The sequence below is a fragment of the Mastigoproctus giganteus genome, chromosome 3 (assembly GCF_048544385.1).
Source record: "Mastigoproctus giganteus isolate SK-2022 chromosome 3, ASM4854438v1, whole genome shotgun sequence".
Classification (NCBI taxonomy): Eukaryota; Metazoa; Arthropoda; class Arachnida; order Uropygi; family Thelyphonidae; genus Mastigoproctus; species Mastigoproctus giganteus.
In genome coordinates this window covers 23,791,234-23,807,897 of record NC_143577.1, presented here as the reverse complement: position 1 = coordinate 23,807,897, position 16,664 = coordinate 23,791,234, and the positions used below count along the sequence as shown (strand labels likewise).

The 16,664-nt window shown below is 34.7% G+C and overlaps 1 protein-coding gene across 7 annotated transcripts in view; it reads left to right on the top strand.

Annotated features, from left to right (window-relative positions):
• Positions 1-16,664, top strand: part of LOC150087802 (formin-binding protein 1-like) — a 260,095-nt gene that overhangs the window by 189,689 nt on the left and 53,742 nt on the right. For all 7 annotated transcript variants that reach the window (XM_090370428.1, XM_090370427.1, XM_090370425.1 and 4 more), the window contains 2 exons: positions 2,151-2,283; positions 8,528-8,700. In XM_090370428.1, the coding sequence (XP_090226554.1) occupies positions 2,151-2,283; positions 8,528-8,700 (306 nt within the window). The remainder of the gene's footprint in view (positions 1-2,150; positions 2,284-8,527; positions 8,701-16,664) is intronic.

Here is a 16,664-nt window from a genome sequence, read left to right as displayed (position 1 = left end):
AATAAAAACAATTAGCAGTCACCTGTTTATTGGGCTTTTCTGTTAGCGAAATCTATCATAAACGGACAGTAAACTCAATCTTACTGAATTTGCGGTAATACCAACAGCTGGAATTCTGTAGGTTATTATGGTGAAATGTGTTTACACTTCCATGAAATCTTCAATCATATAAAAAAATTAATTTTAAGATCTTCTCTTCATTCCTGTTTTTAAAGCTTTGTAACTTGTTACTCGGTTCTCACTTGCGCATATCGTTGTTACTTGCAATTTGTGTGTGCCGTGTTCTTTGTTATTGATTGCTTATCTTTTTACTGTTTTAAATTTTAACCCTCCACCCACAAATGTCAGTGAACAGAAATGTCAACTAGTTAGTATGTGCATATTACAGTACATATTAATTATTCCGATTATCACGTACATTCTCCCGATTTTCACGTATCATTTAATTTTTTAATTGGCAAGGTTATAAAGGGTAAATTTGTGCTTAATATATCTTTGCCTTTATAGCCTGTGGATAATGTTCCTCCTATTTTTGCTAATTAGAATCGCTGTTTAATAGAATTAAAATTCAATTCACAAATGTGATCACAATGACTGGCGCTTACTACACATCGTATAGTGAACAGTACTTTTCTATGGTGAGTTCATCTTAACATGATTTGATTGTACAGTGAACTAATTGTAAAGGGGAGGGACATTGTATTTTTAACTATTTACATGAAATTTCGGATAATTGGGGCAGCCACTTAATCGGGCCAAAATGCACTAGTCCCAATGTGTCCCAAATAACCGGAATGGACTGTACCTATTCTAGTTATTACTTGAATTTTATGATTTCTGGCTGTTTTTTTTTTTTTTTTTTTATTTTTTATTTGGAGTCTTGAAGTGTCCTGGTAAATCGAGTCTGCTGTACTTCTCAAAAAACATTTTATGACTAGCATGTTCTCCCCCCCCATAGTATTGAGGTTTATAGAAACCTCATTTGTTGCTTTGGATAAATCAGTTCTTCAATGAAATATAAAAAAAATCTCTTTGTTTGCAGCTAAAGAAAAGGTAACTATGATTAATGTGAAATAAACAAATGACGCAACAAACTGCTGTGTTTGAAACTGTGGAGGTCTCACATTGTGAAGAAACTCAAAACCTAGTTTTGTGCATTGTGCTGTAAATCAAGCCAAAAATAATTATGTTAAACCATGAGGGTGAGTCAAAATTATGTATACACACTTTACAATCCATAATTTGTGAATTAAATTACTGATTTGTTTTATTTCTTTTTTTTTTTTTTTTTTTTTTTCAGATTGGCTGTGAAACCCATAGACACAGTAAGTTCTGCTGAGAGAAAGGCGATTCTTAAGTGGTACTGGAAATTTAAAAATATATTAGAGATTTGCTTGTGTGGGAAAGACAATATGGGACGAGGATGCCTATTTTATAAATTCGAGCCACATGGAACTGTGCACAATATCAAAAGAAAGTAGTGGGAGGAAAAGGAAATCAAGAAATATCGAAAAAGTGAAAGCTGTCATGAATGCATTTGGACATTCAACAATCAAGTGTTATAAGAATCTTAAGGACATAATTTGAAGCATTTTAGACCTTGATTGTAGGTGATCAAGATCAAGCACAATTTTGTGGGTAATATAAAAATGGTGGAATTTTGTGAACAGTGGATAGATCACAAGGGGAATGCTTTTGAATGCTCTCCAAGTGTCTGGATCTCGGTCTCTTAGATTTTTTTTGCTTGGGGATAACTGAAAGATAAGGCATACACTCAAAAACATTGGAAGATCTGTGGATGGCAATACTTCAGGTGCATGCAGAATTTCAACCGATTTGTGCACTGTTGTATGTAAGAGTGTTGGAAAAAGATGTGCATAGCGAAGGAGAATATTTTGAACATCTTAAATGGGTTTTCTTTTAAATAGAAGCCAAGCACAGATTCAGATATTAAATTTAAATTTAATTCAGATATTAAATTTAAAAAAAAAAAGTATTTAAATTTATTATGAAATTTACAAATTATGGATTGTTGAAGTGATTCTGACTCACCCTGTATTTTACAGTGGCTATCTTTTTCAGCCAGAACTAAAAAAATGTGGCTTTACTGAAGGTAGGGCTGATTGGATTTTTATTTTCTTTTGATTTAGAGATGGGTTAATGAAAATGAAAGGAGCATATGAACAGAATCCAGCCCTTGGGGATCCACTGAGCGTAGAAGGACAGTTGGCAGAAAATGGCAACAAGCTAGAAAAACTACAAGCAGAAGTACAGAAATATCAGGTAAGCAGCTTGTGTCCAAGAAAAGGAAACCTAATTATCGTTTTCAAGTAATAAGCTTATTTTTTATTATACCTACTAAATTAATAACAATAATTAATTGAAGTATCAGCACCTTATACACTTGTTTATTGATATGATATACAAGTATATATGAAAGTTCCATTTCATATTGTGCCATTCCATCTGCACTGGGTGCCTCCGTAGCCAGGTGGGAAGGAGCAGCAGTGCGTAGCACACGCTTCTTGATTAGACCGGGGTTCGAGCCCGTCACCACCAAATACGGAGGATGCGGAAAGGTCAGGGAATGACCACCGCATATTCCTGGAGCAATATGGCCTTAGTTGCTAATGCTCCTAAAAGCCAAAATAACAACATAACAACCATCTGCACTGGACCAGCAGCAGCAGCCAGCTAATGATGATCACACCAGAACCCCCTTTTCCCATTTGTTGACTGTCCAGTTGCAGCATCCCTGGTACCATACAAAAATACAGTTGGCAATATGGAGTTAGCTGCAGAGGAAGTGTAAACTTCAGCATTTGCCATTGTATCCCACCCACACTAGGCCAGATCATTAACCAGCAGCTCCAGGCCTCTTCAAGACCTTTGGTCTCAAACAATCTGCATGACCAAGACAGGGGAGATATTGGCATGCACATTGCTTAAAATATCTGGTTATTTTACCTTCATTTTATAGTTCATACATTTGCAGTAACTACAGTATATCCTTGTCAACTTGAAGTTAAAGGGTCCAAAATATGTTTGCTTCAACTTAAATGCATTTGAACTATCTAAACAAAATAAATAAATAAATGTTAGTAAAATAATAATTTATGTTTTTTGGCTAATTGCCTTAAGTGTTGTTACTTTATTAAAATATCAAACTGCCAGTGTTTAATATTTAGACAGAACTCACTTCCATTTTGTTTGGTTTAATGCATTAAATAAAATGAAGTGGGAGAAAAGAAATGAAAGCTACTAGACTGAAACCCATTTCCCTAGAATGCTATTTCATTGACTTTATGCTTATGAATAAACTTTCTTTGCACTAACCATCTCACACTGTACAGACTGAATGCCCACCTGAGATCATTCAGAATCGGGATACAATCTTAAGCATTAAGGCAGTTTTTTTTTTTTTTTTTTTTTTTTATAAAAGCATAACCCTCCCCTCTATTGCTGTTTGTACATATCGTCCATTCTAAAGTGAAACTCATCAGCCCCTATACATCATAGTGGAACCAAGTTGCATTTAACCCTATTATATCAATGTCTGTAGACTTAACCAGTGGTGCCTCCGTAGCCAGGTGGGGAGGAGCAGCAGTGCATAGCACACGCTTCTTGATTAGACCAGGGTTCGAGCCTGTCACCACCAAATACAGAGGATGCGGAAAGGTCAGGGAATGACCACCGCATATCCCGGAGCAATATGGCCTTAGTTGCTAATGCTCCTAAAAACCAAATAACAAACAAACAAACCTAACCAGTAAATCAGATTCGTTCAATTGTTAATACCCTTAACATTGTATTTGGTTGTTATTCACTTCCTTGATACATACCTTATACAAAGTTTGATTAAAAAGTTTGGCAAATGTTGCAAAACATTAAATTTTATTCAATGACAAGTGTTTACATTGTTAATATTCTTCAATATAATTTCCTTCTATAAATCCATACTTGCTCCATTGTGCCTGCCATGGATCAAAACCTTTTTGAAGCTCGTTTGTTAATGCATTTAGTTGGTCCATTTTGTTTGATTAGATCCCTTGAATCAGTTAATAATTTTCCTGTAATGTCCTGTTTTAATTTTGAGACGAACCAAAGGTCACATGGTGCCAAGTTGGTGGAAAAGGTGACTATGGCATGGCAGGAATTTTTTTGTCAGCCAAAAATTGACAGATGGCAAGTGAAGTGAATAATCACCTCAGAGGGCATAAATTCAAATTGAGGAAGGACGGATGTCGGATAGATGTGCGGAAATTTGCCTTTGGCCAGCGGGTGGTTGGTTGGTGGAACCGACTTCCATCACTTGTTGTTGAAGTTGATAGCCTAAACAAATTTAAAGCTCAGCTGGACAGGTATTTCGAACGAACGGAGGGGTGAAATGGGAGAGGGTTTTTTTTTTTTTTTTTTTGGCTGATGCTGAATAAGCCTGCTTTCTTGCATCATATGCCTCTACTAATGCTAATGCTAATGCTAAGTGTGAAACAGTACATTTCTTCATTTTCAGTACACCTGTCAAATGAGAAAAACAAGTGTTTGCTCAAAGTAGTTTTTCAGTAGACTGACATGTTAAAAACAAGTTTTTAACATGTCAATTTTCATCTTGCAATTTTTTAGTGACTGCTATTGCATTCAAGAATTATAGGAGGATCATTCACCAGAATTTTAGATAAAACTATATAACTATTAAAAGATGATATTGTTAGCCTTTCATAAATTGGTTTTGATCTGTCCACCCATAGTTTTTTGTGCCACAGTTCACCCTTGAACTCTAGAAAAAATGCATTCCTGACTAGTATGCTATTAACTGGTCGAATATCTGTCTCTCAACTCTCCCTCTACCACTACCAGCAATTTTCCAGAAGTCTTAAAACTACCTTTGGTGACTTTAGCAAGGATCCTTGCACTTCTGCTGTTCATACGAAGTTTGGCTATACGGTTCCCTGACTGGTGCAATAAAAAGAACACAGAGGGAAGGAGCTCAAAAATTGTTTTATTTTTATTCAACATAATCACCACCTGATTGAATGCACCTTTTACACCATTCTAAAAGTTTCTGAAAAGCATCAGTGAAGGGATCCAAAGAGATGATGTGAAGTTCAGCGGATACTTTTTTTATCCCCTCAACATCTTAATCTCTTTCCTCTGAGGGCAGTTTTCATCTTGGGAAAGAAGTCTGCTGGTGCTAAATTGGGAGAGTAGGGTGAATGGTTGATCTGTACAATGCCATGTTTCATCAGAAATGTCTTCAAACAAGTGCAAAATGAGCAGGGCCATTGTCATCCAACAAGAACCATCTGCCTTTCTCTTGAAATCCCATCCTCACCCAGAAAATGTGCTTTAATAGTCTTTGAAGCACCAGTATGTAGACCACAGAATTGACTCGCTCCCCTTCAAATATAAATTTCTTGTGAATCACAAGTATGCCCTGTTTGTCAAAAAATGTGATCATCACTGTCTTGATCTTTGACTTCTGTAAATGAAACTTTTTTGGGCCTTGGTGATGATTTTGAAGTCCACTGTAGCATGCTCTGTCATTTCATCTCTGGGTTGTACTGAAACACCAAACACTCATCTCCAGTGACAATACAGTTGAGGAAATTAGGATTATCTTGACAAGCCTCTGGATGAAATCTTTGCATGACGGTTCTCTTTGTTGCTTCTGTTCATTCATGAAGTTGTGGCGCACAAATTTTGCACAACTTTCCTTTTTCTTAATTCTTCATGCAGAATCATCTCCTTATTCATATCCATTTCATGAGCCATCGCTCTGAGAGTCAAATGACGATCTCTTGGCACAATTTCTGAACTTTTGCAAATCTGTCTTCATTTTGAGAGGTTGTTGGACACCCACATCTGGGGTCATTGTGAACAGCTTCACATCTGTCTTTGAACTGCCTTATACCATTCAAACATGGTGGTACGACTTAAAGTTTCGTCATAAACAGTTTTTAACATTTCATACATTTCTGTTGCAGTTTTTTTCCAGTTTAAAGCAAAATTTGATATTCGTTTGTGACATGGAATCGCGAAAATTGTGACATGGAATTTTAATGCTAATAACAAAACTGGTTGTTACTTTCAACCTCTCAGTCTGCTGGACAGTCTCTTACCACCATTGGAGGAAGTTTGAACTACAAAATACCACTCCCATTTATTTTCAAGCTCCTTGTATATGTCACCAGTTGTATTTATATTAGTTAAATTCAGTTATATGCAAAGAGAATAAGAAACTAGAATCATAATTTCTAATGCAGCAATGAATAACCATTGAAAAATATATATCTGCATTATAAAATTCCTGCCCATGATGGGCGTTATTGCATTGAATTACAACCGACTTTGCCACATGATGGAGATTACTAAAAATTTGTTTGCCTCGTTATTCTACTATAGTTTATCCAACTTCTTTTGGTTCATTTATTTCATTTATATTTCTTTTATATCAAACAATTTATTTTATTTAATTATTAATCTTTAATTTTGTATGTTAACCTGTGTAAATCATGAATGTAAATGCAAATTCAGTTTCTCATAATACCCAAATTTGAACCAATTAATAAATTTACACCTAAGCGTAGTCTTCAGATTTCATTGCAAGTCCTCTAACTATCCTTTTTTTTTTTTATGTAAAATTCCTGGCCATATGGTAATTACTGTTGTGCATTGAAGTGGAGAAGATGGATTGCAAAGTAGCAACACATATGACATACCCGATATTCTTCCTGATGAGGTAGAACATGCATTGAAGAAAATGAAGAATCAGAAAGCCCTGGGGGAAGATGAAGTTACTGTAGAGTTGTTAAAATTGGGAGGAAGAGACATAACACAAAAACTGGCAAGGCTCTTCACAAAGTGCATTAGAAAAGGTGTGACGCCTAAGCAGTGGAATAATGCAATCATAGTTTTGCTGCATAAGAAAGGAGATAAATCAGAAATTGGAAATTATAGACCAATTAGCTTGTTATCCCACATCTACAAGTTGTTCACAAGGGTCATTACCAACAGATTAGAAAGAATACTTGATGAGAATCAACCGAAAGAGCAAGCTGGCTTTAGGACAGGATTCTCAACTATGGATCACCTTCACGTAATATCACAGCTAATGGAGAAAGCAAATGAATATAAAACACCATTATGCCTGGCATTTGTGGATTATGAAAAGGCATTTGACTCCATACAGCATAAGGCAATGTTTCGGGCACTGGAAAGACAAGGCATAGATACCCCACATATTATGATTTTGAAGAAAATATATGAGAGTGCTACCTCCTTTATTAGACTAGACAAAGACAGTAAGAAATTTAAAATTGAGAAAGGAGTTCGACAAGGAGACACACTATCTCCGAAGCTGTTTGCTGCTGCCCTTGAGGAAGCTTTCAGAAGATTAGACTGGTCGCAGAAAGGAGTCAATGTGAACGGAGAGTACCTAAACCATTTACGATTTGCAGATGACATTGTGGTCATAAGCCACGATCCCAAAGAATTAGAGGAAAATCTTAATCAGTTATGCACAGTTAGTAAGGATTTTGGACTAAAGATGAATATGGCTAAAACAAAAGTAATGATGAACATGTATGCCACAGAAAGGGATATAATGATTGAAGGAGCAGTAATTGAAAAGGTGGAGTCATATACTTATCTGGGACAAGTTATTAGCTGTAATAATGATAAATGGCTGGAAGTCAAGAGAAGAATAAATTTTGGATGGATAGCATTCAGGAAATATAGTCACATACTGAAGAGCAATATCCCAGTTTGTTTGAAACATAAAATAATGAACCAATGTATACTCCCCACCATGACTTATGGAAGTGAAACTTGGGCACTCACCAAAAGAATGGAATAGAAGCTGAGAACTACACAGCAAAGAATGGAACGAATTATATTGGGAATCAGACTGTTAGATAAGAAGAGGAAACACATGGATTAGGCAGCAAACTCAAGTAAAGGACATTCTTATCAAAACTAAAGAACTAAAATGGTCTTGGGCAGGACACATAGCTCGGAGACATGATGACAGATGCACTAAGAAAATAACAGAATGGTACCCAAGAGGAGCTAGAAGAAAACCTGGAAGACCAAGGTGGAGATGGATAGATGAAATTCATGAGTTTGTGGGTAGTAAATGGATGGCCAGTGCTCAAAACAGAAGGAACTGGAAAGTTGCTGGAGAGGCCTTCATTCTGCAGTGGATTAAAAATGGCTGATGATGATGATGATGATTGGATTACAACTTGTAATTCACAATCATGCAGTAAAGATTATTTATTTTAAATTATAATTGTGTTATATTCACCATGACAGATGAATGCTTCCTTATTGCAGAATTCACAAAAGTACAAGGCATTCCAGTTATCATCATGAGTTCTGAGTTTGAATCAAAGAACAATGACATTTTATTATTCTGAAATGCAATCAGATAAACATGATTAAAACTCCATCTTTCTATTTTTTATTGGACAAAAATATTTATGAATTCTTTATTTAATATGCAATTTCTCTTATACATGATTTTCAGAATTTCTTAGCAGAAGCTGAAGGCAGAGCTGGAACTCCAAATGCACAAATTAGAAGTAGAAATAGTGTCTCAGAAGATTCCTTATCAAGAAGTGCTTCAGAATCTAGCATGAATAATCCTAATAATAATAATAATAAAATTTCTGCACCTAGCACTCCTGTACCACATCATGGGTAAGCATTCTAAAGCTGCATCAAAAATTTTAGATTTATATGTATGCATGCATTATGCTGTGTTTCTTCTTAACTACAGTTTTTTCTGTGTATTATCATCTTTTCCCATAAACTACTTTAAAATTTTAGTCTTATAGATTATGCTGTATTTTAATATACCATAATTTATCTGTTAATATGCCAATTAAAAAAAAAAAAAGTTTCTGTAAACATATATCTCAGAAATCTATTTCCAAGATATTAAACATTAATCATAAATTATAAAACATAAAAATAAAGTGAAATAAACCACTAAAAGGAAAACATCTGCAGCAGCTGTTCAGAGTGACCTCCATTTTATTCAGTACAGCATTCTGGTATGTCTTATGTCCATACTTGTTTAGGAATGGTTTCAGCAGTTTCCAAAATACAGTTTCTCAGTTTGTCTTGTGTGTAATCTAAAGTAATCTAAAATTGTGAGGTCAAGTGATCGTGGTGGCCAATGCTGGGCTGTTCCACCTAATCTGTCAGTTATTGTTCTCCATATTTAAAAAAGAAACATGATGGGAATAGTAAGCTGGTGCAATGTTGTGCATAAGCCACATCCTCTGCTGATTTTCAAGTGCCAGTTGCTGTCTGCTAATAGTTCCTACAGAAAATGTAGGAATGCCATTCCTGAAAGCCTTGCTATTAAAAAATAAGAACCAGTAAGTTTGTTCTTCAAGAACACCACATCAGTCAAGGAAAAAGTAGGTTAATAATGAATGGTATGAACAGTCACGTGGGTTTTCTTCAGCCCATGAAGAAAACCCACGTAACTGGCAATTATGAGTTTATAATTATATTTTATTGAGTGTTCCAAGCATTGAGAATTCCATTTGTTGAAAAACATGATTCATCTGTAATAAGAACCTGGCCGAGGAATTGAGGAGTGCATATACATTTCAAAATGAGCTATCGACAAAAGTTTGTTTTTATTCGTATCTTGTGGCAACAGTTCTTGTACAGGCATACCGTAAAAAGGATACAATTGCTGTTAATGTAATATAATGTCCTCTATATGCTTGCAAATGAAACATTTACGAGGCAACCTTCTGGTACTTGTGGCATGAAGTATTGCTCTTCAGCGTATGCAGTTCATCAAAATCTTCCTCCACCAGCATTTACTCATTATGGCTTCAGCATACCTGTTTCACAGGATCAAATGTTTTACAGTTTGATACTCATTGAGTTGAAAATTTTTCAGTGTATCTGTGAACAGCAATTATGGAATTCTTATGAACCTTGCCATAAATTAAAATTATATCATTTGGCTCAGAAAAAGTAAATAGATTTGTAGTGTTTCCCATAATAACAGTTTAACAAATGCCATTCTGTTAATATTGAGGCAGTTGGGAGTTGACTTATGCTTGGGTTAATGCACACACACATCATTTATACTACCAAGGTAGTTTTAACACATCATTTTTATTATATCTCATATTGTGAATACCTTCACGAGTTGCCATGGTACTGCACTACCTCAAATAAGTAACACTTCACCTATGAAGAAGACTTTTTACTTTGGAGAAGACAATAGTCTTCTCCATAGGTGAAGCATTACTTATTCAAGGTAGTGCAATACCACAGAAACTCATTGTAAAGGTATTCACAATATGAATGCATTAAAACTACCTTGGTAGTATAAATGATGTGTGTGCATTAACCCATGCATAAGTAAACTCCTTCATACTCTGAGGCTTTAGCCAAAAAATGTCTTTTAGCATGAGGTAATTGTCACAGAACCTGAAATTCAAGTAACAGACATATTGGCACTGCTAGTATGTACTGTGTTACCTCAAATAAGTAACACTTCACCTATGGAGAAGACTGCTTACTGAAACGCAAGTAATTATTATAATTCTTGTAGTAAAACAACATTACAATTCTTGTAATAAAACTACACATGTTAGTGTGTTGATACATATGTTTTGTACTGTTTAAAGTTCATTTTATGGCATAAATTTGAACATAAAAATATTTTACCACTTTACACAGTGTGTAATTTATGATTAATGTTTTAATATCTTGGAAATGTTTCATAACTTCTAACATTTGTTCCATGCAATTTTGAACACTCTATATGTTGTTGTTTTTCTTTGGTAATCCCAAACACAAAAAGTAAGGACCTATAGTACTCTAATATATGTGCAGATTTAAGAAGGCAAAAGATACATTGTCTTTGTTGGCATTCGATGTGAATTTCTTGAAATTATAATTCTGGGGGAAATACAAAAGAAAGTTGTTTAAAAGAACAGAAATACTTTGAAATACTAAGGTAGAAGAAAAGTTAGGTTGGTGAGTTTGGATTTGAATTTGGAATGAATGTTGACACTTATGGATGCATGTGTTCAGACTGGTTTGGAAGTAAAAGATGGAAATACAGATGTTAATTCAGAAGAGCAGTGTCCATGTAAATATCTCAAAAAAGCATATAACAGAAACTTGATATCTACGTAGCAGGGAGTAGAATGCTTTTGTAAGTGAGGAATCATTAATTAACCTGACAGCCCTCTTTTGAAATAGTCTACAAGAAGTCTGGGTGGGGGTTGCTACCCTAAATTTGGGAACAGTATCCCACAGTATGATGGATTTGTAATTTTGACATGCGAAGAAAGCTAGGAGTCAGTTATCTCCAGTAAAAATATATGATCTTGTCTAGAAATTTTAGTGTTAATGATGAACATAGGAGCATCAGATTTTTTTTTGGAAGAAATAAGGCAAGAGTTATAGAAGGATTAAATTTAAGTTTTCTTTTCCTGTCTGGAAGAATTACCTGAAGTTCAGCAGTTAAGGACAGGTAGTATATATTTGTAGCTATTTACGTACGGTTTTTACAAAAAAATAGTGTGTTTTTTTTTTTTTTTTTTAAGATGTTTTGGATTGAATTTTACTGCTTCCTTCCTGTGATAGCCATTTCGTTAAAGCATCTTACAAAGAATGTCACTTTGAAGGCTCTCCTAGGATAACTCCAGGCTATGGAAAGATTAGTTGAAGACTTTTAAGGTCCCATGTCAAGCTACACTCCAGAGCAGGCAAGGCCAGATATGGTTTCTCCTTCTCTACTATATATTAGGGTGGAATGGGGGAAAAAAAAAAAACACGCACATCTCAAATTCAATTTCCAATAGTGTGGAAAAGTTTCCTTATCTATCCTCACCAGATCATTACTGAGTCATTCATGATTAGAACTTATTATGATAAATACAGAACATTTAAGGAAACCAACAGTGAAAGCACAACACTTAAAAAGCCAAAGTAAGGATTTTCAAAAAAATCAACAAAAGATCCTTGCAATATTTGTTTTTGCAAATGTTCTTATTTTTCTTTCGGTCACTGTAATAAGAATTGTAAAGTACCAAAGAGAGAATATGCAGGAGAAGATCAGGAGTGTTTTTCAGAGCAACACTTCTATTACTCATATCTTTCAAATGTTTTCAAAAATTTCTTATAAACATATGACTGACTTTGAAGATAGTTAATATAATAAGGCTCTGCCTCTGTTAGACTCGTTTCCATATTTTCAGCTTTTGAGGACATCTCTACCAAATCCTAAGAAAAGAAGAAAAAGGAAAGGTTAAAAATAAAAATTAAATATAGAAACAGACCCCTTTTCTGTGCAAAACAAAGTGGCAGTATGACTAAAACAAAATGGGATTATGACCCTGGTGAGAATAAAGCTCTGACTGAATCTGATGCCGACAATGATTTTGTTTTGTCCAACTGCTATGTGCAGAGAGCTGTGGAAACTGGTAGTTGACAGAGACCTTCAGCATCAAAAGGCAAAATAAACACATCTGAAATGAGGCTGCATTAACAGTATTTGCAGGAACTTGCAACAGGACAAGCTTGTCTGATAGATCAGCAGCTATAAAACTAGTGTATAGTTTGGCAAAATGTAGGAATGATACAAAAAAGAAATAGTTCAATAGTTGTAAAGTACTTTTTTTTTTTTTTTAATTGTGTGTAGCCAACTTATGGCAACTCCACTGTATATTATATAAAGATATTGTACTAGATTAAGGTCAATCAGGCAAAACATGTATAACACGGTACTTCTACAACCCAGTTTTGCTCTTAACACAATTGATAAATTTGCTGAAATCCTCGCACTACTTACATACTTGTAAAACATGGTTAGAGAATTGCAGAAACCTCGCATAACATGGAATTTTTGTTTTTTTTTTGGGGGGGGGGGGTTGTTTTTGTTTTTTCAATTTTTGTTTTTGGATGTAATTTTTCAACATTCCCATCCTTTTTATGTGAATCCCCACTGTTGTCTTGCTATTTGTTATACAAAAAATTTATTTGTAAATCCCTCTGGGATTTCCAGGGATCATAAAAAATTGTGACTTTGAAGCATGCAGTTCATTACCTTTCAGGTTTTTGTATTTTCGTTTTTATTTGATTGTTTATAAATTTTTCTGGGTATGTGTTACTAAACTTAGTTCTTAAGAACTGTATTGGAATAATTTCTTTGTTGTGAATTAAATTTCAGCCTTAAATTTTGCCCAAGGAAGGTAAAAAAGCACCACTCAAAGAAACTATTTCTCTAGAATCAGATACAAATTTAGAACATTACTGTTCTAAATACTGTTCAAAGTACTGTTCCTACCACCTAATACAACTTCTTTAATTCAGCCATTAGATCAAGGATTATCTACCTTTAAAACTCATTACATCAGAAAATCGTTACAATGGGTTTTAGAAAAAATTGAAATGTGTGGCCAGAGTCAGTTCATTCAGGAAATGTGGTCGAATTTGCAGAAAATGGAATTGGTGTGATAGCACAGCTTGCTAAGTCAGTGGGATGGGGGATTAGGTTTTGATGATATCACTACTGAAGACATTCAAGAATTACTGGTAGAAAAAGAGACTGGTGAAGTGGATTTGACGGAAATGGCATCTGAGGTAAACCAAATCAATTCAAAGGATGATAGTGCAGATGAAAATTCTGAAGTTCTAAATTTTACACTAAAAAGCATATGGGAAGGCATAAACTTAGCCAAGCAATTATAATCTTATATTTTGAATGCAGATCCTTCGACTGAAAGGAGCACAAAAGTTCAAACGGAAGCTTCAAAAATGCTTAGTTCCATACTATGAAATTTACAAAGACCTATCAAGCAAAAGCAAACATATCCAGATTACTGATTTTTTTAAGAGAGAGAGAGAGAGAAGAAGATACACGAAGCTGCAGAAGAAAGTTCAGAAGGTGAAGATATTCTGCAACAGAGAAAATGTTCTCATTCTCATTTGATTATTATGTTTAGCAGCAATGAAGTGGAAGAAAATTAAATGAATGTACATTATGTGACATATATGTATCGCAGTTTGTAAGACGTTTGTTCAGTTATTACTATTTTTAATAAAAATTAAGTTTCTGATAGTTATAAAAAATGGTGTTTTTTTTGTTAGTATTTCGAACATACCCCCCCCCCCTTTTGTACTGGTTCTTAGTCCCATATAACATGGTTTTTGCACTACACAAGATTTTATAGGAACCTAACTACCGTGTTATACGAGGGTTACTTGCAGTGGGATGTATGTACTATTGTCTGGCATTGGGTTACATAGTTCATTTGAGTCTCTTAGCCCAGATAGCTCCAGAGACAGCAATCGTTTCTGTTCTTGGCATATGCAACTGATCATCATAAACAATATAAATTACAAAGAAAGAGTTATATAAAGTAGAAGTATGTTCTCAATGCCTTTTCTTTGATGTCCAAAACAGTTGGGAGCTTCCAAATATTACAAAACAACAGTTATGGAGGAGCATTTGTCAATACAGCAGGCCCCCGTTATAACGTGGTTCGCTTTACGCTGATTCGCTATAACGCTGTTCTTATATTTTAACCCCGTATCTGATTATAACGCTGTCACAGATCACTATAACGCTCTTTTACAGATTGCATTTTTGGCATATTTAACGAAATCATTTCATTTAATGGAGTCGATAGCTTGAAAATGAATAGCAAAACAGCATTAAAACGTTTCCCACGCTCAGTGAAATTTTCTCGCACACTAATTTAATTGCAGTACAGTGACTTGTTACGTAGTTCCGAGATCAACATTTTAAAAAATGATCAAGTATATTGCTTGTAATATTTGCGTTATATGCATTTATCCAAAGTCATCATCTCTTAGTACAGTATTAGACATCGTGCGTAACGGACAGTTTACTTGAACATTGTATCATAATTAATGCAACCAACGCAGTTACATTTTCGAAGAGTTAATAATGGCCAATAAGAATGAAAAAGCAACAACGTCTGGGCGCAGTATGAAGACTATAAATGCAAGAAAAATACTACTGAATTTGAAAATTAAATTAGACGTTTTGAAGCGAATCGATCCTGTCAAAGACAAGCGGATGTGTGCCATAATTTAGGACTTGCAAGTTTAACTGTAAGAACAATTATAAAAAAAATAAAGAATTAATTTTAGCAGCAGGAAAGATAGCTGTTCCACTGCAAGCAACTAGGGCTAGGCCGGCTATTAGGATTGAAATGGAAAGACTTTAACTAATTTTATTGAAGATAATATCCAATGCAGAATTCAGTTAAGTTAAATATTATTAAAAAAAAGAGAGAGAGCCAATATGATGATCTGAAGAAAACTCACCTAAAAAAAAAAAAAAAAAAAATGTGGAACCACTTAAAACTAGTAAGGGCTGGTTGAACTAAATTTCAAATCTTCAAATCCAGGGAGAAGCCACAAGTGCAGATCACGGAGCTGAAACTTTCAAAAAAGAACTTGTTAAAATTATTAAAGAGGGTATTATGTGTTATACTTCTCAACAAGTTTTTAAAATAGATGAAGCGGGACGTTTGTGGAAACGAATGCATAAAAGAAGTTTCATATTGAAAGAAGAAAAAAAACATGCCAAGTTTCAAAGCGGCGAAGGATCGGTTGACTTTATTGTTGGGTGGTAACGCTGTGGGGGATTTAAAATTAATACCCGTTTTAGTTTATTTGGAAGAGAGCCAAAGTTCAACCCAAAATCGACACATTTTTCATGATTAAATTCATCAGTTAAATTAAATCAATTTAGATCAATTAAATTCATGATTTTAATTGGAATTTTAAGTTTAATTTTGATACGTAAGTAGTTGCCACATAATTATATACGTATGTAATGCAGAATATTTTATATGTACAAATATTTGAATATTAAATATTTTGACCGACATTTGTGCATCTTTTCACTACCGTTTATTATTGATTAGGAAATATCCTATGGCGCCGATTCAATTCACAAATACATATGTTACCTTATGGGAATGTGGCGCTCGCTTAGCGCGGATTCACTTAGTGCTCTGTTTTTCCGGAACGAATTAACAGCGTTGGGGGGGGGGTCACCTGTACTTGAAACTACATTGAAGTGCATATATTTTATGGTACACAACACCTGTGTTTGGCCCTGCTGAAGGTATCAAAACAAGTATTATAGAATATTTAATAAAAAAAAACAAAAAACAATATAAATACTAAAGAATAATAGCTAGATGCAGTGGGATTCTGGTGTATACTCGTAAAGGGGGGGAAGCGCAGTTAAGATTAATACAATTTAAAATACTGCCACTTGGATTTGATGCAGATGACTATGCAGAATTAATTGATTGGCAACATCACACTTTGACAGAGCCACCTTTAATAGTGACACTTTCAAACAGTGAATTAAAACATAATGAAATCAAAGGACATGCTAATGGTTAAAAAATTGCATAGTTTCCATGCCATACCCAAGTATTAAATTATCACTGAAACATTTGCTGCTTGCAAATAAAACTTAAGGCATTGATATGCGTGTATGCAAGGCAGCTTCAACCCCAAAAGTTGATGCCTTCGTTTGAATCAAAAGGTGAATGACATACCGCTTGGTAGACAAGACCTTAACTACTCACAAATTTGAGTGGGTGGGATAGGGGCATGGGTTGAACTTG